General features: G+C 40.8%; 2 protein-coding genes across 2 annotated transcripts in view; one reads left to right on the top strand and one right to left on the bottom strand.

Annotated features, from left to right (window-relative positions):
• Positions 1-579: 579 nt before the first annotated feature.
• nmi (N-myc (and STAT) interactor) lies at positions 580-6,553 on the bottom strand. The gene is made up of 10 exons (XM_079230726.1): positions 6,526-6,553; positions 6,388-6,429; positions 6,256-6,306; positions 4,428-4,586; positions 4,227-4,343; positions 3,902-4,064; positions 3,225-3,331; positions 2,650-2,836; positions 1,768-1,871; positions 580-1,216 (listed from the first exon to the last, which is right to left on the bottom strand). Exons 2-10 carry the CDS (start codon positions 6,424-6,426, stop codon positions 1,010-1,012), a joined length of 1,134 nt encoding a protein of 377 aa, XP_079086852.1. The 5' UTR covers positions 6,427-6,429; positions 6,526-6,553; the 3' UTR covers positions 580-1,009.
• A 2,396-nt stretch (positions 6,554-8,949) lies between these two features.
• itgb2 (integrin, beta 2) overlaps positions 8,950-25,294 on the top strand; it is a gene marked incomplete at its 5' end in the record, with an annotated part of 23,066 nt that continues 6,721 nt past the window's right edge. The window contains 6 exons of the mRNA XM_079230990.1: positions 8,950-9,033; positions 10,741-10,789; positions 11,789-11,886; positions 18,130-18,331; positions 18,495-18,665; positions 24,013-24,254. Of these exons, the coding sequence (XP_079087116.1) occupies positions 8,950-9,033; positions 10,741-10,789; positions 11,789-11,886; positions 18,130-18,331; positions 18,495-18,665; positions 24,013-24,254 (846 nt within the window). The remainder of the gene's footprint in view (positions 9,034-10,740; positions 10,790-11,788; positions 11,887-18,129; positions 18,332-18,494; positions 18,666-24,012; positions 24,255-25,294) is intronic.

Below are 25,294 nucleotides of genomic sequence, written 5' to 3'. Positions count from 1 at the left end.
ACATCTCCCTTCTGACAGTGATGATAACTGTGTCTTTATTAATATAAGTAGTAGTTCAACACCATTAAATCAACTGAAAACATACGATCCTTTGCATCAATATTTTAAGTGGATTTGGTTTTGAATGATCCGGACCAGAAAACAACTCCGTTACACTGATCATGTTTAGAGACACAAACTCCAAAAATTAAAAAAAATTAAAAATTTTAAATAATTTTCATTTCGTGAGGACTCTTTCCTCACGAAATGAAGGCATTTAAAATAATCTACTCGTATTTACTCGTTTTTGTAAAAAAAAAATCCTGTTGGTATTAATCACCCGTTCTGCTCATGATTGAAGCAAAGTCACAGAGTACTTACTAACTCTATCAATTACTGCACAGCAACGTTGTAGAGTTTGGGCCACACCTGGTCGGATATTAGAGGAGAAAAACTCAAACTGCATTCAGAAGGACAGACAGAAAGGTCATTTAGTCCGGAGGGTTTATAGGACGATGTGGGAAGCAGCCCTCCAGACTTAGTGAGCCATGTTTGGATGGATCCCGTTTCAGTAAGAAAACACTACTCATGTGGTTGATTCGGCCTTCAGATCTTTTAATGAGAACAGACTGACAGAAGTAAACCATGTTGAGCTTTGGCCTAAAACAGGAAGTCGAGTGTCACTCACAATAATCAGACAATCACTGAGCCCACTGCTTCATCTGCAGCTTGTATTTGTGCACTGAAGGGAAGAGAATCAACACGTTGCTACAGAACCGTGTAACATCGAATCCAACACCATTTACAGGGAAATATGTGATCCTGGTGATTGTAGCCCACTGTTGACATAGTCCTCTATACCCGTGTCAGGAAAATCATACATTGTTAAAAGCATGGTCCATGAAATCAATCAATCTTTTCATCTAATTCCCAGCAGGACAGAAAATAAATGTCATTTCCATATCATATTCATACATCACAGATATGGTTTTCTAATTCAAACATAGGAGACAGACAATAGACGAGGTGCTCATGTTGCCGCTGTAGGAGGAGAGTCCTCACAGAAAAAGGCCTGCAGAGCCTTTCCCCTGCAGGTGTACTGGATGCTCTCTATCTCACCGCCGTAGTTGCTGGGCTTCTGGAAGTGGATCTCCAGGTGGTCCTGCAGGTCCTCCTCGTCCTCCTTGTCCTCGATGTCATCCAGGAGGATGGTCCGCTTCGGAGAGCCACAGAAGGTCTGAAATTAAATGGCCAGCAGATTAAGGTTATTGGTGAAGCCACGGAGCTGTTGATCAGGATTTGATACAAGGATGAAGTGTTTTATGCCAATCACAGATACAACAGACAACCTGCCACGACCCAACAGACCTCATCTCTGAATCACGAGGCACCTTTGTGCAGAAATGAGCGTTCCCGACCAGTTTTACTGTCATGTCCACATAACCTTATATCATCTTGAATAGATAAACTCCATACAGGCATCTCGGGGGTGGTGGGGTCTGTCTTGATTGACACTTCAGACCCCCTTAATTCCCTCAATAGCAAATTATAGAGGGACCCGCTGGTGGGTCCTGACTGTCTTTGGGAATCACTTGTGTATTAAACACCATGAATGAACAACACGTTAACATTAAACACATGATGGTGAACATACGTTTACTTTGTCAGTAACATGTCAAATATTCTGTAGAAACTTCAGCAGAGGATCACAGCAGGTTCAGGTACAATCGTGAGTGGAATGCAGACCATAATATGCTGCATATGATGAGAACACGTGCTGGAGCTCACCTGGAACTTGCACAGCTGGTGTTGGTAAATGGGTCCAACCTGCACGTTCACTTCAGAGTCCAGATCCACATTGTACTTCCCTCTCAGGGCCAGGCTTTCAGCAACTACACACACACACACACACACACACACACACACACACACACACACACACACACACACACACACACACACACACACACACACACACACACACACACACACACACACACACACACACACAATGAGGTCCCAGCCTGTGTTGACACATGGACAATCCATCCCTGAACCCCAACAGGACCCTTCTAATCCATCCCTGACTGCTTTTAAATGAATAAGGCGCACATTAACAAACTGGGATCCCTAAGATGTCTCCACATGAGAGATGAGACATTGAGCACCACCCGTTTCATCTTCCTCTTCCGTTGTTCACAGCCTCCCTCTCTTTTGGCTCAAGCAGCCAGAAAAGGTACCCCTGCAGAGTTTTCTGTATCAAACCAGCTGGAGTGTCAGTTTCCATTAAAGGAGATGACTAACAGCTGGAGACATGTGAACAGATGTTGGACCTGAATTCAAACTGAAGACCAGGCGTAACCATAGTGCTGAGTCATGATGTCCCTCTACAGAAACCATCTGAGGCTGCTGTGGTTACAGACTATGAAATCAGCCATCGTTCCTCTGAAGACACATGTACAGGGCTGCATTCCCCTCAGTGTTAGTGTGGCATGCGGCCGGTCTCCAACCTGCTCCTGCTCTACAGAACTGTTCTGGACTCTTGTTGCCTTCATGATCAAATTAGCCCTGAACATTTGAATATTTTCATTCCATTTGAATGTCTGGAGTTTCAGTCCACAAATCCACTAAGACCCGTTTGCTCTGCAGCTCTGGCCCAGAGAGTTGTACCTCCAGGGTGGAGGAAGGTGACCTGTCCCGTCCCGGTGTTTCTGTCGTACTCCACACCGTCCACCTCTCCTCCTCCTCTGCTGGGTCTGGAGAAACTCATCTCCAGGCGCTCCTTTATTCTCTCCTCTGGCATGGAAGTGGGGATGTTGGAAACCTTGAGCTCCTTCCTGGACACGTCAAGCTGGATCTACGGCACAAACGATGACAGAACTACTCACAGACCCTGAGTACAGTATGCAACACATTGAGCAACACCGTTCTGTGAGTCTGTGCTGCTGCTGGGAAATGAGTTTATTTTGTCAGCGTCTCGGGGAGAAAAGAAACCGAGTTGATCTTAACACTCTGCTGCTGCTCCAAGTACAACCAAAAGCTACATGTGAGGAAATAATAGTTCAATATTCAGATGTTACTATTACAGATTTTACTATTTTATATTCACTGCTCTTATTGCTATTATTAGTTAAATTACTATTACTGCTTTTCTCATGGCATTACAGAATTGAAAGTCTGTGTGTGTGTGTGTGTGTGTGTGTGTGTGTGTGTGTGTGTGTGTGTGTGTGGACAACAAGACGTACCTCAAACTTAACAGCAGGAGCCATGGTTATTCTTTTTGGCGTCACATCCAAAGTGATGTTGTCACAGGTCACAGAGCACTTGGCCATCTTCAGGATCTGAGAAGCCACTGGAGGACAGAAACATCATCGTCAGTCCGGCTTCATCCACATGAATGTCTCTCTGATGGAGCGACCTGGTTTACTTGAAAGTGATTGTAATTTCCTTTATTCTATTATTTGAAAAAGCACGGATAGAGGAGTTACAAAAAGTTATTTCAATAAAAATTCAGAATGGACCATTTTGTTACAATTTTGTTGGGGCGGTGGGGCGTGAACATTATTCTTCCTCCAAAATGGGGCGTGAGTTTGAGAACCACTGGTCTATACTAACACGCCTGACGTTCGTCGTACTGGAGAGCATTTATGAGTTTGTTCCTTTACACTTTCTCTGTACTTTTGTGCAGAACAAAATAAGCATTGACAAGAAAAGGAAAGTCCTCCTTTTTGTGTCCATCGCCCTCCTCAACGCGGCAAACCGGGACTGCTGGCTGTGTGAGCGTGTTTGACACAGCCAGTCAGCCCTTAAAACAGACTTGTTAAGACTCATTACTATGGGGTTTATTAATATCTAAATATAAGAAAAGAGGGATGATAAGACAGATACTTCTCATATTCCAGTCTATCAGACAGAAGTGTACCGTTCTCTTCTTCGAAGGTGATGAGTGCCTGTCCTCCCTGCAGGAGCACAGTAGGTCTCTGGCTGATGGCAAACACTCCTCTGATTGGCTGACTGTTGTCGCCACTCTCCTCTTTACTCTGAGCCCTGAACTCCACCTCTGTGTCTGGAATCTGGGCATAGATCTGCAATCAACACAACAATAATTATATAAAGTACAGTTGTTGGAGTTTGTATTTTTGAATATGCCAATGTCTTGTTATATTATTAGGATGTTGTATTCTGTTGCTGCTATACGGTGGCAGGTTGGTGTAGTTCTATTATAGATGCACTGACTTCATTCCCACCTTGAATTTCTGCTTTAGTTTTGTGGACTCGGCCCTCTTCGCTTCGAGCGCAGCTTCACATTCCTTCAGTTTGTTGAGCAAATCCTGTCTGCGTCCACCAAGCTGCAGGAGTTCATCCTATTTGAGAGGATCCAGAGACAACAAGCAGTGAGTGCCTTATAATTCTCTCTGTAGGTGTTACCGAGATGACAGGAACTGTACCTTCACTGTGTTCATGCTTTGAGTGAATTCCTTCTGACACTCCTGTTGCTTTTTAGCGTAAGCCATCATCTCCTTCTGGGCGTCTGCCTTGGCTTCATCTTCCTCCAGTTTCTCCAAGATCAGCCTGGCTTTCACATCATCGGCTTTCTCTGCTTTGGTCTTAAAAGGAACAGACGGACAAGTTCAGAGAGACAATGAGAGACCTGTGGACAGTTTGCATAGAGGCTGTTTCTAACAAAAGAAAGTAGTTCCTGCTCCAGATAATCGTTTTATTCCGTCAACACCACAAACCAAATTCCATTCACCAACCTGGACACTACAGAATCTGCATGGATCGATTCCACCAGAGGGACGAGAGGAAACTAATCCCTGAATTTGAAAGGAGGATATGAATACCCAGATACTCATGTCCATATAAACATACTTGATGAGGAGAGAGTACCTATTTTCTGCTCAGAGAGAGGAATTCTCCATTCCTTAGGTCAGCATTTGCCACACATTGATATCCAACTTCTCAGATTTATTTTAACAAATAAACAAAATCATAAATGACTAATTAGATCTAATGGTGTGGTTGACCAACACATATTTGTTTGGATAACTGTCAGCCATAATCAATCTTTTTGAAAACGTTCCATTGTATATCAGCCAGCGTCCACTCCAGCATACCCAGAAAGCTCTGGCAGGTCGAGCGCAACCAACGAGCACCGGAGTTTACGTCGTCTGCTCTAACCCTCCAACATGTGCCTATAGCTTTGGGTTGAACTTTTTGGGTACGCTTGTGCGCCAGCTAGTCAGCCTTTTGGCGAGGGCAGGTCTAGATTTGATTGTGAGTGTGTTGTACCCCATTGATATGATGCACAACATCTCCTGTCATCCTACTCAAAACACTGACAAGGTAAAAGGCCACAGCTCACAGCTCACTCAACAATATACACTAAATACAATTAATAGTGATGAACAACATTTCTTGTTGAAGCGCCCATCTAGGCTAAATATATCATATTTGTTATCAATGTAAAATATAGCTGCCTACATCATTTGGTAATTTTTAACATTTGATTGTTACAAAGTAGCTCTAGGTCTACATTAGGCTAAGTTACAAAGTAGCTCTAGGTCTACATTAGGCTAAGTTACAAAGTAGCTCTAGGTCTACATTAGGCTAAGTTACAAAGTAACTCTAGCCCTACACTAGGTTAAGTTACAAAGTAACTCTAGCCCTACATTAGGTTAAGTTACAAAGTAACTCTAGGTCTACATTAGGTTAAGTTACAAAGTAACTCTAGGTCTACATTAGGTTAAGTTACAAAGTAACTCTAGGTCTACATTAGGTTAAGTTACAAAGTAACTCTAGCCCTACATTAGGTTAAGTTACAAAGTAACTCTAGCCCTACATTAGGTTAAGTTACAAAGTAACTCTAGCCCTACATTAGGCTAAGTTACAAAGTAACTCTAGGTCTACATTAGGTTAAGTTACAAAGTAACTCTAGGTCTACATTAGGTTAAGTTACAAAGTAACTCTAGGTCTACATTAGGTTAAGTTACAAAGTAACTCTAGGTCTACATTAGGTTAAGTTACAAAGTAACTCTAGCCCTACATTAGGTTAAGTTACAAAGTAACTCTAGGTCTACATTAGGTTAAGTTACAAAGTAACTCTAGCCCTACATTAGGCTAAGTTACAAAGTAACTCTAGAACTACATTAGGTTAAGTTACAAAGTAACTTCAGAACTACATTAGGTTAAGTTACAAAGTAAAAACAGTTCTCTGTACAAAGCTTGACAAGTTCCAGAGGGTCCAGTGCACACAGTCAGGAGGTGAACCTTTACCTTCCACGTCTCCAGCTCTTTCTTGGCCTCCTCAAAGGCTGCGGCGTCCTCCTGCCCATGAGGAACATTAGCTCTGTTAAACTCTAATGATAATGCTAATCATGTGGCTGGGTCACGACACACGGTCCTTACCTTGCCATCAGCCGGGCGGTTCCTGTGTATGTCAGCCATTACCTGACGGTTTCGAAAGAGACATTTGGTAAACAAAGTATCCTGCGACTAAGAAACGCCAGTTAAATAAGCCAATATGAACGGTGAACCGATTACTACCTGCTCTGTACTTCTTTGCTGCTTTATTTTCCTGTCGACTGTTGTAAAGTGAGAACAGAGAGCAGCTGCGACTCTGAAGGACTCGAATCAAAAGTGAAAGTATGGAGGACTGACGGGAGATGGCGCAGCGCTCCTGGCGGAGGGAGAGCGGCATGTGAACAGGCTCTTCAGAGGACCAGTGAGGCGGTGGGACCTTCCTCAGGATTTACTTTTCATTACAGGTTTTCCTCAATAGTTTAAAGGCATTTTCTGGAACCTCAGAACTCTACACACAACGCAAAACTCCACAAAAATAAACGTTCAAAACAATGTTGTTTCTTCTCAAAATGGTATTTTGTGTCCAAATGACACACATATACACACACCATCTGAATAGACATTTATGAGAGCCAATTGAAGAGAAATCAGACTAAACAAAAGGCATACTTGTTAAATAAAAAGTAATGAATGTCCACTTTGCTCCATGAAGAGATAGATCTGTATAAAACACATGCATTAACATGCACACATACGTAATATATGCCCCAAATATAGAAGATCCAAGCGTTTTTCATGAAGTAAATCAATTAGTGAGAAACATAGTTGATAGGCACACAATCATAGCTGGAGATTTTAATCACATTTTGGATGGGGCTCTAGACAAAACAACTCATTTTTTAAATATACAAAAAGATAGAATGGCAATTAAACTATTGATGAAGGGCCTTGGATTGACAGATACATAGAGGCCCAACAGAAAGGGAATATAGATTATACTCTCATAGTCACATCTCACTCCAGGATAGATTATACAACACACATTTCAATATATTAATTACCAGTGTATAAATATGTTTTATATTGTTCAGTCTCCCACTCCAATCGTCTCATCCAATTCATTCAACACAACCCCCACATCCCTTCCCCAATTAAATTATATATATATATTAAATTCCTTTTAGTTTCTTTTTTATTTTAATGTTCTTTTTTACATACCAGAATTGTATAAAACTGCCCCCTGAGAGATGTAAATAATCAGTATCTATAAGGAACATAATCAGAGATCTGACTGTAATGTTCTCAGTGAACCCTCTGAGACTTTCAGCCTCGGCTGCGTGCTTCTATGAGTTTGCATGCGATAATTTACAAGTGGCAAAGCATCCACCCCATTTAATATGTTGAAGAATAATCGTATGTGTCCTCATGTGACCTGGCATTTTCATCTTTAGAGTTGTTATTGTGGTGGAGATTTTATTTAGAAGGTATTATTCTTAAACATGTGGACCATTTGGTGAGGTCAGTTCGCCCAGACTGAACCGAGCCATCCTTGGGATGATAGCAAGGGTATCTTCCTATTGTTTTGGATTCCTCTGTTTTCTTGTTTTCTTCCTTTTGGCTATCACTTTTCTTTTCTCAGGGCCGTGACCAAGGGGCAGGCGCCAGCTGGGTGACGTGGACCGTCTCCTGTCTACACGCGGATGGCAGCGTGGGGGGAGGGGAAAGGGGATAGGGCAACCATTTCAAAAATAATTGTTGATGTATAAAACTCATGTGAACTATTTTTCCGGGTCAGACCTCTGAATCATTTGTGGGGAAAGAGCTCTGCCCATTCAATTGAATTATTTACTAGTTTCTGTTCAATAAATACTTAAAGACATTTAAGTGTTTCACATCGCATTTGCTTTCCGCTGAAGGAAATTGAGAAGTTAAAATTTCCATTACAGTTATCAGCGTGTCATCTGGAACAAGACAATAAATGTCTCCCGCTGGGTTTGGCCCGAATCCGAATGATAACATCTACAGTCCTTATTTTAGTGATTTAAATGTTACTGCCTTCTGGCTGGCAATGTAATGTGCAATGCATTTTTAATCAGGATGTATGGCCTCCTCTGGGACACACCCCTTCCTGTTCTCTCGAGTTTGTTTCACACTTCCTGTCATGTGGGTGTAGTCTATCTAGCAACATAGCCGTCAACCACAGACGTCTTCCTGTCACTGGTAAGTTTGCTTTATAACATATTTTGTATTGACATTTATAACCCTCCTCATGTTTTCTTTTTGAAATTCTTCCATGAAAAACTGGTGATGTGTTTCAAACAAAGTCGAATGAAAGACAAAGTAGACTGTATTTTACATCATCAAACATGTTGTGAAGAACTATATGTTATATCATAGTGTAATATTGAGTCAGAGAAGTCGATTATAACATTTAAAAACGTATATATTGCAACAACACTGTGAATTTATAGTTAAACAAGAAGGACAAGCTTCTTGTTTTCTGAGAGGAAGTGAATCAACTCCTGGCAGACACATTGGACTAGAACCGAGAAAGGTATTCTCAGCCGGATCTCTGAATCTCAAAGTGAGTCTTTGTGTCCACTTACAACAAGTACAGCAGACCTCTTAATTTCATTAAAAAGTGACTGAAGTCAGGGCGAATTCAAGATGGCCATGAAGTGGTGTCCTGTGTGCAGCTTCAGCACGGCTGGTTCTCTTCAGCAAGGCTCCGTCCTCCTGCTCACGCTCGAGGTTTGGTGTGGTTCAGCTGGTTCGCATCCTTTCATTGAACAATTGTTTTGGAAACAGCACCACTGAAGCATGTTTTATGATATCATCATTTAGTCCATGTGTCAAAATCGGTATCATTCCATTGAGATACAGCTTTATGAGGTGGCATCAGTGTCCAGATCATTGTTTCTGAGTTATAAGAAAAGTGTACATTGTATTCATGACTGAACACAGTAGTGGAACTGTGTCACAATGTGTTGGATCAAAGCTATGCTCATTTCTGAGGCAATAGTTAGCAGTGTTGTATTGGACTACATCATGCACTGTAATCTCATTTAGATATGTGTACTTGGAGCTTGTGTGTTACTCAGTGTCAACTTGTCCTTTTAACCACAGACAGCTGCAGCAGGAGAGTTAACAACGACGCATATGGCCATACATAAATATAGATGCATTCTGCCTTCTTATGAGTCACAAAGCGGAAATGTAATGATAACACAACACTTGGTTCCCCTTTACCTTAAATGGTCTCAACCCAAGTCTTTAGTGGACAAGTTGTGAGTGTGCGTGTGAGCTCTGACAGTTGGTGAACACGTATCATTTTTCAAGGACCTTTGATATTTTAATGACACAACATGGGGTTTTTGTTTTTGGATTAAGCCATTTATTGTCAATTGTCAAAGTGCCCCAACATTTTCAAATCATAACCAAATCAGCAATGCAGCAAATTCCTAAGTGCTATGTCTACAGGTAAGAGTCTGAATTGACGTGCATATGGCTGCAGTAGTGACCTTGTTTTGACCTTATCAGAAGGCTACAACAGCACTACTTACAAGATCAGCTGAGATGGATCTTCCTGTGCACTGCTCGCCTCAAAACACATGTCCAGGCAGTTGGTTGATAAGCACTGTGCACAATTTCAAATGGCTTTCATGCAAATGTCCATTGACTAAAAGCTTTTTGGACAAAACAATGAGAAGTAAAAGTGCCACGATTTAGATTTCTGTTTCTATCGAACACTTCTATGCTGATCAATTGGCTGGCTGGCTACTTATCAGAAACTGGAACAAATGATGAAGAGCGATGAGACAAAGTTACAGACATCACAGTGTAACCAAGGTGACAGGCATGACAGCACCCTCTTCTCTGGAATACAAGCATCACATATCAAAGGCAATAGCTTGTGATCTTAAGCCTATAAACAACATATCATTTGTTGTATTTTAAGGGAAAAAGGTGACATTTCAAGGATGGAATTCGTGACAATGTTATTTGAGTACATTAAGCGATATTTTCGATCTGGCCAGGCTTCTATGTAAAAACAAAAGGTCCAGGTTGTTTTCTCATTTCTGCCACTTGTTTAGTGCAATAAATCCAATAATGTCCCATTGGGAATATTTCACTAAGCAAACTATCAGAATGTAAAGTCCCAGTTAGTGTCCCTTTAAACACACAGATGGCTAACATAAACTACACATGCAGAGTATCAGGTCTACGTGTTATTATGACATCCTGATGTGGTGGTTTATTTGTACATTTTGTAAATTTAGACTGTAAACTGCATTTCACCTTTACTTCACCCAGAAATGCACAGCCCATTGGTTTGGAGTAGGTGGTCAGATCTTATACATTGCACCTACACAAGTCTTGTTTACATGTATCAAGACCAAGGCACCTTCATTTATGGTGATATACACATTTTGAAAAACTTTTGCTTTTTGTCATCAGGAAATGGATCGGTTCCTGTTTCTCCTTCTCCTGCTGATGGGAAGAAATGGTACGTTTAGAAAAGTTATTTATTTGAAAATATTCAAGGCCCTACTAATGAATGTGTTTAATTATAACATACATACATCATGTGAGTCACATGACTGAGACCAGAGAGGCCACTAGCAACAGGCTCAAAGCTTTTTATCCTGTTATCGTATGATATTCGCCGAATTTGTTTTGTAATTGGGGAACAAGGGGCTGAAAAAAATGTGATGGCAATTTCCATTGAATAGAGTACAAAGTAAAGGTAAATCTTTCTTTAAGTTGAATTAAAATGTCTGCAGCTGGATCACAGCACAGCTATTGAGCAGAGGCCAGAGTAGCGACCATGTTTTATACAGCCTGTCGAGTGTCTTTATCGAGCCCTGGAACTAAACAGCATCAGAACATCGTAGGCCATCTTATCTCCTTCTGTCGTCGGCCATTGTGTAAGGCACAAAAGACCATGATAAATAACTAATATATTTACTGTGGATTTCCTGAACTAATGTGGTGAATGCTGCATTTATGCCCTATTATCAGTGCTCTTAAGGGGATGCACGTCTGGTTAATAACAAATATTAAAGATAATTATTCATATCAACTACATTTCTATTAATTAAATTATCAATAGATGTCGATACAAAAACTATGTAGCTAAAAAAAAGGCATTGAATTGGTGATCAAAAGTAATTAGTTATCAAAATAATTCATAAACATATGGAATAATATGATCAATTCAAACAATTTTATAAAGTATATTAAACTGCCAATTGAAACTCTGAATAATAATTCAATTAATATCTCCAATATAGAGTTAAGATTGAAGGATTTTGGAATTCTTGACAGCAGAAGTCTGTATTCACTCTAGTGCAAAATGAAGTGGACCAGCATGACTATTCCACAAATATGTATTTACGTGATATAAACGTGAAACACACTACTAATCTAACTAAGTAACTAAACAAACCGAAAAGATGGTTGAGTTTGTGCAGATTTTGCGTTGAGTTTGTGTTTTTCTTTGCAGAATTGAGTCAACAAGAGGAAGTCTGCTCAAAGTCTGTGGTCAACACCTGTGGGGACTGCATCCGATCCGGGAAATACTGTGTGTGGTGCCAACAGCTGGTAAGACGCAGCATCATGTGACCTGCATGGGGTTCACATGAGGGGTGTCCAGACAGGACGGACTCAGGTGGGGCGGAAGTGGGACTGAAGTGGGACTGAAGTGGGACTGAAGTGGGACTGCACACACACGTTAGACCAGGGGTGGGCAAACTTTTTGGCTCAGGGGCCACATTGAATAAAAAAAATTGACAGACGGGCCGGGCCAGTATCAGATGGATGGAGAGTGTTTGTGTGAACCTGTCACGGGAGGACAATGTTGCGGACCCAAATGCAGACCACATGAGAGTATGAGTATCTGGTAAAACTGATTATTGGAGCCAAAGGGAAGGTGGGGAGCCTGTGGTCCGCCACAGGGGGTGCTGGGCGGTGTGAGACCCGTGGCTCTACACTGGACCACGGCGAGGCCGGCAGGGGGCGGTGTGAGAATATAACGTAAATGACTCAGCTTTTTTGTTCAACTCGCTGGTTAAATCTTCATCAATTTTTTCTACACGCCGAGTCACTGTTCTGCGTGATAAACTCAATTTTTCAAATTTGTTTTTGCTCTCTGGACATAAGAGACCTGCTGTTTCTACCATACATTCTTTCAAAAACTCTCCTTCAGAGAAAGGCTTGCTGGCTTTTGCTAATTTGAATGCTAGCAAGAAACTTGCCTTGGTGCTTGATTCTTGTATAGCAGTTTGGCGGAGAAAAATATTTTGCTGACTCTTTAAATTGGCTGCCAACCTCTTAGCAGTAGCCGCCCGTTCTGTCGTTGACTGTTGGCTAGCATAGTTAGCATGCTTGGCGGAAAAGTGGCGGCTAATATTGTATTCTTTGAATACTGCAATGGTTTCTTGGCAAATAAGACATACTGCCTCTGATCGTACTTCGGTGAAAAAATACTTAGCAGTCCACTCATTAAAGACTCTGCACTCACTGTCGACTTGTCTTTTTTTGGGTCCACTCATTGTGACAGAAGGGATCAATGCAGGAGGATGGCAGGAGGCTGACAGACAGAACCCTATATGTCACGTGACATGAGCGCGCAGGGTGGCGCAGTTCCGTGGGTCGAATGTGGTTAGTTATGTTAGTTATACTGAGGAAAAATACTCTGCATGCAGCTGTCAGTTCATTTTACAACTCTAAAACTGTTGGAGTACAAACCTTGTCTCCGGCGACAGAAAGTGATTCATATTACCGTAATTCTTCTAAAGTTAACGCTTTACGACATAATTAAAAATGATTCTGACTGCTAAGAAGTGGAGCTTTTCAGTGTTTTGCGGTATATTACGGTAATAAAGAAAATAAAAAAAAAGTGTCGCCCTTGTCTGTGGGATCAGTGGGGGAGGGGTGGAATTGACCAGGGCAGCACAGCAAGTGTTGTGTGTCGCTCTAGTTCAGCAGAACACGGCAAGTAGCGGTCCGCACGGCGCGTACAAACTGCTGTAACGCCTCTCTGTTCCCGACTTGATTTTCCCAAAGCACGATGACCACAACAGACCAGCGTTGATGTTTCTTCATGCTTATTTATTGCACAGCGCTTTTCGTGTGTGTGTAAGAACACACACACGAAAAGCCTAAAAGAGCAGCAGAGCCGTGTGCGCAGCAGCGGTCTTTCTGCTGCAGAAGAACACACACACGAAAAGCCTAAAAGAGGCTGTGCAATAAATAATCATGAAGAAACATCAACGCTGGTCTGTTGTGGTCATCGTGCTTCGGAAAACTTTACTTGGGAACGGAGAAGCGCTACAGCGGTCTTTACTATAACTTTTTTTTTTTTTTTAATGTTATAATAATTATAATACTCGGCGGGCCAGATTAAAATGTAGGCAAACTAGTTTGCCCACCTATGCGTTAGACTAACATTAATCTACCACTTCTATCTCCTTTAAATACTAATATTATAGTATCTTACTCTTTCTTACATCCCTGTGATTTAATTGAACATGTAAATCGATCTACCAATCACACCACAACAGAGTGGTACAATACAAATCAAAGCTTCCATATTTTATCCACTCATTTCCAAACCAAACCAAAATCTTATTCTTATTTAGATTTTTTCACTGGCTCGGCAGTTCACTGCTGTGCTCCATGCCCGGTTTAACAGAACTACATATCACTTGGTTTGAACTAAGGTCCCGCCTTTAACTGGACAGGCAGCCAATCCTCCCCAGGGACACCCCTGATTGCCACTGCCCATTTTGCTCAATACGAACACGTAATAACACTGACAACCACAGCTTTTATACATTCAGTACACTGCTAAGGAAAGGAAAAAAAAGAAGGTATCACTTTTTTTCAGCATTAGTAAAGCATGAGTAAACACTTCATTCATCATTTATAAAGCATTGTTCCAACATGAACACTCATTAGTAACTCATTAGTATCCAATTCATAAACACAGTTATAGATGTTTTATTCTTGAATAATAAGCTTGACTATAATGCGTTTCATGATTGGGTTTTCATACTTTATAAATGATGGATTCCCCATTTATAAATTAAGTGATATATATGGTGCGTGGGACACACCGGGTCCTAGAGCGCAACGTGTGTCCCGAGCCAAAAACAACTCCGGCCAGGTGATGGAACTGAGGCGATGCCCGTCAGTGGCACGAGTGTTGAGTATGATTCATGGTTTGCTGGCACATACATATTATTGATTATGAGTATCTAGCTATCACCTGGATTGTTCAGATAGTTCAGCGGCTCAGTTGCCGCGTAATGGTGCCTCAGGACCTCTAGTTAGTGATGAGCTTGCTAGCTGGCTAGCTAGCGTAGCGAGCTATTCATAGCTAGCATAATCAATAATATATATGTGCCAGCAAACTATGAAACATATACTTACCACTCGTGCCACTGACGGACATCACCCACCATCATATTCATGTTATTTATCACTTTGTGTTGTGTCTATTTCCCTTTTCTGTTGAGAAGATAACTGAGACTTGTGTTAGCTTTGAGGCTGCTGGTCTGTCAATGTCATTTATTAATGCTTTGTAAAGCATATATAGTCCTCACTTTAGATGGTCACAGAACATACTTAACTAATGACTCGTAACTACCTGAATTAATCATGAATTGCAGTATTAAAACACGTTTATAAGCACATGTTAACCATTAGTGCATCATCTATAAGTCCATAATAATTGGTTTGCAATATATATTACTTAATTTACAAATGGGGAATCCATCATTTATAAAGTATGAAAACCCAATTATGAAACGTATAATTCATAAACACTTACTAATGTTAAATAGTGTGTAGTTATTATAAAGTGTTACCCTTTATGAATAAAACAAGCTGCCGACATGTTCATACTGATGTGAGTTCAGGTTTATCTCACACAAGGCCTTGTCAGTTTCTAAATGAGCTAATGCAACCAGCGTTACGCAACCACCACATCCTGAGGTTCCTGTGAACAGAGCGCTGCTCTCTAGAAACACCCTTGAAGATCGCAGTGTAAAATAAACTATTGGTCATATATGAACTATGTTATGATTGTAACTTCATCAGTAGGTCGTGTTTGACAAATCAAAATATAGTTTTTCAAATGTCTCTAGTTAACTTTAAAACAATATGAAACTCCTGACTTACACAATGTGTGTCTTTATGGAAGTGCCCATTGGGCTGTTTGGCTCATGACATGACAGCATGGTTTCAGAGACGGCAGCGACTTTCCCTTAAAAGAAACCTCCAATATCAAACTACATGGGCAGTTATTAATGAGATGGTAGATTCTCACACTTATAACTAAAAAGTATATTTGGACTCAACCATGACACCAACTGCACTCTTTTAACATACTTGAATTTTTCTTTGTTTGGATTTTTAAGAACCATATTTTGGCAATTGTTTTTTTTTCTTTGCACATTATTTATTTTGTTAAGCTAAATCAATGGTCTATATCCTCTCCCCTTCCAGCCCAACGTCATTGCTGTTGTGTAATAGTCCCAGAATAGAATCTATTAGTTTGTCCTTTTTTTGTGTTGCACTAAAACATTGGTAATGGAAACTTGTTTGAGGAAGACACAATTAAACATCCATGTGACTGCAGCAGTCAGAGTTTGTGATGTAGAAATAAACAATATGAAAGACTACTTATGATGGGGTAAAAAAAGCACATGTCACACTTTCAACCACAAGACTCTTGAAGTGACACATTTGTGACGTTCGTTGTGTTTCCTAAACCGAACTGTCCATCGTTATTTTAAGCCCACCCTTGATGTGTGTTGCGTAATGTCATCCTGCTGACAGAAAATAAGTTGTGCCGAGCAACGCTAAAAATATTACAATTTGTGTCGGTCAGCACAAATGTCCATGTGTCCTTGGGCAAGACACTTAACCCTGAATTGCTCCCACCGCGGTGTATGTTAGTTAGTCCTGATGGACGAGTGGTAACTTCATGGTAGCTCCTCCCATTTATGAATGTTAGTTAGTCCTGATGGACAGGTGGTACCTTCATGGTAGCTCCTCCCATCAGTGTGAATGTTAATTAGTCCTGATGGACAGGTGGTACCTTCATGGTAGCTCCTCCCATCAGTGTGAATGTTAATTAGTCCTGATGGACAGGTGGTACCTTCATGGTAGCTCCTCCCGTCAGTATGAATGTTAGTTAGTCCTGATGGACAGGTGGTACCTTCATGGTAGCTCCTCCCATTAGTATGAATATTAGTTAGTCCTGATGGACAGGTGGTACCTTTATGGTAGCTCCTCCCATTAGTATGAATGTCAGTTAGTCCTGATGGACAGGTGGTACCTTCATGGTAGCTCCTCCCATCAGTATGAATGTTAGTTAGTCCTGATGGACAGGTGGTACCTTCATGGTAACTCCTCCCATCAGTGTATGACTGTTAGTTAGTCCGATGGACAGGTGGTACCTTCATGGTAGCTCCTCCCATCAGTATGAATGTTAGTTAGTCCTGATGGACAGGTGGTACCTTCATGGTAGCTCCTCCCATCAGTATGAATGTTAGTTAGTGCTGATGGACAGGTGGTACCTTCATGGTAGCTCCTCCCATCAGTATGAATGTTAGCTAGTGCTGATGGACAGGTGGTACCTTCATGGTAGCGCCTCCCATCAATGTGTGAATGGGTGCTGATGGGTGAATGATGACAAGTAGTGTTTTGAGCTTTGAGTGGTCATGGGACTAGAAAGGCGCTATACAAGTCCAGTCCTTTCACCAACAGCTTTCATTTACTAAAGATAAATATTTATGTCAAAAGCCTGAACAATAAGCCAACAACAGTCTTCAGATACGTTTGAACTCAAAGCCTCTCTCTCTCTTTCTCTGTTTCCTTCCCACAGTGTGACACAAATATTTAAATTCTGCTCTAAAGCTTAACGCACCACAATCTAAACAATGTATCTAACAATATAATCTCAAAGTCATTTATATGGCAATACCATATTATACATTGCCTATCCTACCATTAAAACCACTGCGGCGACCTTGAATGTTGATTTTTGAGTTTTTTAATTTTATTTAAATATTGTTTTTTCTCTTCTCTTTAATCCTTTATTAACCCCACAGTGGGGAAAGTATTCTCTGCATGTTACCATCCTTAGTAATTAACTAGCAGTGAGCTGCTGTGAAGCTCTGGGGCTTCAGGGTCTCAAGGACACTTTAACATGGAACTATGAGACCAGGGATGAACCGGCACCTTGTAGTTTCAGGACGACCTCTCTCCATAAGCTACATGAGAACTTCACATAGTACAAAAGTACAAAGTACACGGACATAAAACGTCATTGATAAATACATGGAGAAATGCCTGTACTTTCATGGAAATGTTTACACGACGGCCAAGATTCTTAGCGTTTTGCCAAAACAAAAATCTCAAACAGGAACTAAATCAAAATACTCTTTGTATGTACATTTTAGGTCAGAACTGCCTTCAGGACAACTGTGACTTACAGAAACGTATTGAAAGGCAACAGAGGCGATACTGGAAATGATTATGAAATACAAACTGTATTTGTGTTTATTAAACATTACACCGAATATATCTTGTGATCCATTATAGTACAGATATTAGTTGATACACATGATATGAATATGGCTTTTACTTGAGAATGTATTGTACAGCGGCTTTCAAATAAATCGTGAAAAAGTTTACGATTTTTAAATATGAACTTATAATGTAAGTCTAATGTTACAACATTATATGCAGCACAGATGAGTGAACTAAGTACATCTTGAGTATAGAATAGAATATATTTCTTAACTTTTTTTTGTGTGGTTTAATTCCCCACAGAATTTCACCAAAGCAGGAGAGCAGGATGCCGTACGCTGTGACACCCAAAAGAATCTGATCATGAGAGGCTGCAAGGCGACAGAAATCCTCTCCCCAGAGAGCCATGTCAAGGTTATGCAGAAAGACGCTCTGTCCACGTCGTTCAAACAACAGGAACCGGTCCAGCTGAGTCCACAGAAGATTAGTCTGAGACTGAGACCTGGTTAGTAAACTCAGTTAATACTCAACTTGGACTGGAGTAATGCAGTGTTTAAAACCAGAGCAGTTATAATATCATCTACCGTCATATTTGATTTGAGAATTGTATAAAGTTACTGCCATTGAACTTTATATATGCATACATGTTTCTCTTCCTGTGTTTACAGAGCGTTCTGCCACATTCAGTGTGTCCTTTAAGAGAGCTGTGGGTTATCCAGTCGATCTCTACTATCTGATGGACCTGTCTTACTCCATGATAGATGACCTGGAACATGTCAAAGAACTGGGACAAGATCTTTTTGCAGCTTTGAAAAGTATCACAGAACATGCTCAAATAGGTAATTTGATTATAATCTAATTCTGACAATTTGAATCATCTAAAATACTAATACCTATTATTTGAAAACACTTTATAATAAAGCCACAACGTACACAACTAATGATTTCCAATAGACAAAAAGGCTTCCTGGATCAGATGGAGCTGTGATTACCAATACCTCCTCTTTGTCTCCTCAAACACGCGTTCAGGAAGGTTGGAGCTTGTTGTTAATGTTGAGGATCCAGACGTATAGGGTGCATGGCTGCATCTAGACCCTCCACTCTGCAGAGCGAAGCTTAGTTTATTCGCGGCGCTTCTTCCTGCTTCCTCGGTTGGCAGTGTTGGTCAGGGATTCCGATATTTCAGCAGAAACCCGGGGGGTTGGGCTGACTCCTGTGGTTCGATTGACTCACTCGTGGTCTTTCCACAAGTGAGACCAGAAGCTGGGCTTAACTTGGTGTTGACAAATCTTCTGTTTCTTCCTGTGTCAACAGTATTTCAGTTTTCCGTGTGCCAACACAATGTTGGTAGTGGCACAGAATGTAGCTGAGCCGTCTCACGCAGTTCATCCCTCAGAATCAGAATCAGAAACCGTTTATTGACAGAAATGTTTACACAAACGAGGAATTATGTTAGGTGGAAGGTGCATTACATTAGACGAGACAAACAACAATCAACATTCAACGGCAGCAACAGTGCAATGATATTTAAATCAATTATAGATAAAGATAAAGTGCTCAGACAACAGATAACATTAATGTAAGTGTACGTTAAAGTGACATGTGTGTTTAAATATGAAGTGTGCAGTGGAGAGACCGGTAAGAAGAGAGAAAAGAAAGAAAATAGTCCGAAAGAATTGTCCGAGAAATAGTCCTGTGATGATAGAATCAGTCAGTGGGGAACCCGGGCTCTGTTGATGAGCCCGACTGCCGACGGGAAGAAACTGTTAGTGTGGCGTGAGGTCTTGGTCCTGATGGACCTCAACCTCCTGTCAGAGGGAAGGGACTCAAACAGGTTGTGTCCAGGGTGAGAGGGGTCAGCTGCGATCTTTCTTGCTCGCTTCAGCGTCCTGGAAGTGAACAAGTTCTGGAGGGATGGCAAATTGCAGCCAATCACCCTCTCCGCAGAGCGGATGATGCGCTGCAGCCCGGCCTTGTCCTTGGCAGTGGCTGCAGCATTTTACTCAGTTGGTGTGTTGGTACTGGGACGTTCATCCAGTGAACTCTTGAGTTGAATGTGGCCTTCCAAAGTCCTATTGTGAAATTTCAATTTCAACTTCTTTTTAAGAAGGCATTGACTCAATTTTGGAACCAGCCTTAAGTTGCCATTTGTAAAAATTCAGTTTTGGGCACTTCCTCGTTGGCTTCATTTTTCAGCAGCCGAGGCTACAGTCCACAAATCCACCCAACACCTATCAGCCTGTTATTGAAGTTATGTATTACAAGCATACATACATGCTGGGAGCTCAATTATGATGCTTTTTTTTGGATGTACTGACTTTCTCGATATTTCTTGATATTTTCTGATTGCAAAATAATGATTTTAGCTTTGTAGTAACTGCTGGTTAATTAAGTAGTTATGAGCCACAATCTAATTTCATTTTAATGTAGGTGTCTGACAAAAGAAACAGAAACAATATGTGAGAATCTGCTAGAATGGCAAATAGTCTATATTATTCCCTTTTCTCCCTGCCTTTTACTTACCAGTTTGTATTTTGTTGGTATCCCATTTCCACAAACTATTTACATGCACAGGCTGTGTTATAATGTTATGTATTTGTATTTAAGTGTGTAATTAGGGCCCGAGCACTGACGTAGTCAGATCGAGGACCTAATGAAATGCTAAGTATTATTATTAGGGCCCGAGCACTGACGTAGTCAGATCGAGGACCTATTGAAATGCTAAGTATTATTATTATTATTATTACTAGGGCCCGAGCACTGACGTAGTCAGAGTCGAGGACCTATTGAAATGCTAAGTATTATTATTATTAGGGCCCGAGCACTGACGTAGTCAGAGTCGAGGACCTATTGAAATGCTAAGTATTATTATTATTAGGGCCCGAGCACTGACGTAGTCAGAGTCGAGGACCTATTGAAATGCTAATGTTTATTTATTATTATTATTATTATTATTATTATTATTTGCGACCTATGCGCAGGGAAAAGAGGTGCTTGGGATAAACCTACATTCTTCAAAATTTGCACACCCATCCGACTCGGCGAAAATTATAATATAATTTGGGTGTCGACCAAAAGTCTGAGAAAATGTCTCTATAGCGCCCCCTTTAGGCAGAAAGGCTACGCTTTTTGCCAACTATGGCCGATTGACTTGAAATTTTACACACATGTCCGGGTGGGACTGCTCTACAAAAAAACAAAATGCGCCTAATTAGATTTTCCGCCATTTTGAATTTTGTAAAAAAACACATTTTTGCCCATTCCTCCTAAACGCTGGGTCCATTTCTTACGAAATTTTTTGTGGATCATCATTGGCTCAATTTGATCAAATGATATCTCCCACTTTGTTGATATCTCATTGCGTTCAGAAGTTATTAACCAATTAACCTCTTAGGGGCGTGGCTCAATATGTCAAATTGTTTCATAATATTCAAACACTAGAGGGCGCTGCAGTGAACCGCTCAATTTTGGCATTTTCCTTGTTTTCAGGCGTTGTATTCTGTCGAACTCCTCCTAGAGATTAGACACGACTGATTTCACATTCGGGCAATATGATGTTGAGACCTTTGCAGGGAAAAGTTATCAAAGGATTTTCAAAATATCGAACTATGTGAGCGCAGAACAGCGGCAAAGAGACACCATTTTCCATGAAAATGGAAGTTGTTTTAACTCGGCCGTACATGATGGAATCTACTCCATATTTCTCATATGCCATGACCTCTTGACCCTGAAGACATCCATATGATCATTTTTAATCCTAGTCATAGCACCACCTAAAGGCAACAGGAAGTTACATGTTTTCTACTTGTACACCGTGCTCCTCACAAATTATTCAGATCCCTCTCAAAATGCGTCAGAACAGACTTAAGACATTGATAATGCATCACCTTGAAGATTGTAAGGATCCGTTGAACGGCGTCGTGTGGGAGCATCGCGGAATTTCGATCCTTCGCCATGACCGAATAAACCGATGTAACTCGACTCCACATGATAAGATCCTTTCCAGGTTTCACATGTTTGATCAGCCTCCAGGCCTGAAGACATGTGCAGTCTAATTTTTAATTAGAGTCATAGCGCCACCTAATGGCAACATGAAGTAAATATTTCTATACTTTGGCTTGCTTCTCTTAGTCGGTCAATCAGATCAACTTCCAATTACTTCTAGACAAACATAAGACTTTCATGACGCCAGCCCCTAAAGCATTTGATTTTTTGTTTAACGCTGTTGCCATGGCAACCCATCCTTCGCGGTCAACAACAAAGGTACTTTTGAGGGACTGAGCATGATCGAAACATAACTAAACTTGCCAAACAGATTTAAAGGCAAAGATGTAGTTGCCTGATATGACTTAAATGACTCAAAACTGGAACTTCGGCTCGATAGCGCCCCCTACAAATATTCAATTAAGCAGCCCCAGCGCTACGGTTGACCTACATGTATGAAATTTGCTAGGAATATGTAACACATGTAAACTTAAAAATAACTCTCTTGGGACCATGCTCTAAACTGTACAGGAAGTCAGATAGTGCCCCCTAAAACGTGTTTTTTTTTGACAACCTGTGAGTTGTGAAAGCCCACAGTTTTTGCCCCCTATCACCAATTGACCTGAAATTTGGCACACATGTCCGGTTGTGTCTGCTCTACAAAAAAGTATGCGGTCGCACTATAGTCCGCCTACTTAGAATTTCCACCATTTTGAATTTTGATAAAAACTATTTTTTCCTCAAATTTTCCTAAACGCTGGCTTCGATTTCTACAAAATTCTCTGTGGATCATTAAAGGTTCAATTTCATGAAAATATATCAAAAGCTTGTTTGTATCTCATTGCGTTCAAAAGAAAAGGACCCATTAACTTCTTAGGGGTAAATTCAACTAAATTCAACAAAGCAGCCCTTGCAGTACGTTCAACATAGATATACAATATTTGATAGGCGTATGTACCACATATAAACTTAAAAATAAGTCTCTTGGGACCATGCTCTAAACCGTACCAGAAGTCGGCCAATTTCATTTTCATCCTTCATTTCTAGTTAAAATTGCCATAGTTTCCCAGTAGGTGGCGCTCTGACTATGAGTTCATATTGGCATGCAGAAGTCTTCCAGCCATGCCTCTCATAAAGCATGTTAACTTTGGAACAGTTTTGACAAAGTACAGTGGAGTTACAACAGCTTGCTGCATGATCACGAACCATATGAAATAGTCGTCACACCACTTCCACGTCGTTCCATGAAACCTCATGCTTTTGATCACTTTTAATACATATTTTTATCTTTTATATATATTTACATGTATAAAATATATATATACATATATTCCATTTTCCAGAGGTCAAACTTTCTGCGAAAAAGAGGAAATATGTGTCTGTCATCACATCAAATGACAGAACTCAGTCTGCGCTTCCCAGATCTTTCTGCCATTGAGAACAAATTCAAGCTGTTCTCGACTCCCTTCCTGATGATGCAGAAGAAGTGAAGAGAGTCTGAACTAGAACTGATGGAGATGCAGTGATGAATCTCTGAAGAACCAGCTTCAGTTTCTCTCCCTACCGACTTCTTCTGGAACTTGGAAAAGGCCAAATTTCCTCTGATGTGATTCTTTTATATATATATATATATATATATATATATATATATATATATATATATATATATATATATATATATATATATATATATGCATAGTTGACCTAATTTGATTCATTTGGCCATATACCTCACCTGAGTAGCCCAGACTTTCATATATTTTTCTGTTTGTGGCCATCGATGACACCCCTGATATATATGTATATATGTATATATATATATATATATATATATATATATATATATATATATATATATATATATGTATATATGTGTGTATATATATATATATGTAATATATATATATATTTATATCTATCTATCTTCCTCTAAATTAAAGCTGCTCGCAGCTGTGACTGGGCCCTCGCTTCAAGCACGTCGGAGTAAGCCGAAGGGTCGCCGGCTCGTCCGTCCGAGAACCTTCGCCTGCCAGGCGGATGTTCGAGGCCGGGAGAGCCGGCGACCCGTCGGCGTCCCCGACGTGCTTGAAGCGAGGGCCCAGTCACAGCTGCGAGCAGCTTTAATTTTTTTATTGCAACTCAATGGTCTGAAACCTTGTTACCTTGCAAGGAAAACAATAATAGCCATTTCTATAACGACAGGGTTTGGTGCCTTTGTGGATAAGACCGTCCTTCCTTACACCAACACCAACAAGGAGAAGCTGCTGAAGCCATGTGACGAGAATGACCAGAAGTGCCAGGCGGCCTTTGGCTACAGACATGTGCTCAACATGACATCGAGTGAGGATGAGTTCAAAAGGAAAGTGACAGGGCAGTACATTTCTGGGAACCTGGACTCTCCAGAAGGCAGTCTGGATGCCATGATGCAGGCTGCCGTGTGTGGGGTAAGGACTTTGTTCACATAGCAGGCTGACCGCGTGCATGTGCGTGCATGTGAGTGCATGTGAGTGCATGTGAGTGCACGTGAGTGCATGTAAGTGCATGTGAGTGCATGTGAATGCATGTGAGTGCATGTGAGTGCACCAGTTCACACTCAGAGTTCTGTGTTGAGCACCTTTGTATATGAAAGTGTAATACCACACTTTGTAATGACCAATGCAATATCTACTGAGTTATTGCAAAATGTGGGGAAATATAAGACATGTTGCACTCAAGCTGTTCATTACAAAATGCAGCAGAGTATTACAGAGGTTATTACATTATAAAAGTTATTAAGTGTGGCTTCAGCTGCAGGGGTCATAGACCCTGCAGCAAAGCGCACTTCATGTTCTCCTGCGGGCTTAATAATCATCATAGTCCCACAAAAACTTTGGCGCGTATCTCCTCCCACAGCGTTGCCAGCACATGCGTAAAAAAATACATCAAAACGTGCGGCCTGATCGGAAATCGTGTGCTATGACTTTTCTAAGAGATTCGACCGGCCATTTTCCCGAAAAGTGCGAAAAACGGCGAGAAATTGTCCCATTCACTTGACTGGGGTTTTGGACTGAAGAGGACTGAAAAACATACATCTTTGAGCCCACAGTGACTCGCCATAATTTATCGTAGAGAAATGATTTGAAGTTTAAAACGTTGACAAAAGTCTGGAGTTTATTTGCCCAATTGGGCATTTTTTGATAGCTAGCACAGTTTTCATGTAATTATTGTTCAAGTTTAGGAAAATGTGGGAACCATTTCAGAGTTTACAATGGGTGTGTATGGGGCAGGTTAGAGCTGTGATGTCATTCCTAGAGCACGACTAGCTGTGTCCTAACGAACCTTTTTGTATTTGTATTTTGCCATTCACTCCACAATATTGACTTTTGAGGCATAATTTATATATGAAAACATTGAAAATATTGTGCCGGTGGTACACATGCGTCGTGGAATCCAACAAATTTATACTGTTTTGTCAGCAAGCCTGAAAGCGACATGAAGTCCGGGC

Source organism: Taurulus bubalis (assembly GCF_910589615.1).
Source record: "Taurulus bubalis genome assembly, chromosome: 15".
In the NCBI taxonomy this organism is placed as follows: Eukaryota; Metazoa; Chordata; class Actinopteri; order Perciformes; family Cottidae; genus Taurulus; species Taurulus bubalis.
This window is presented reverse-complemented; position numbering and strand designations above follow the sequence as displayed.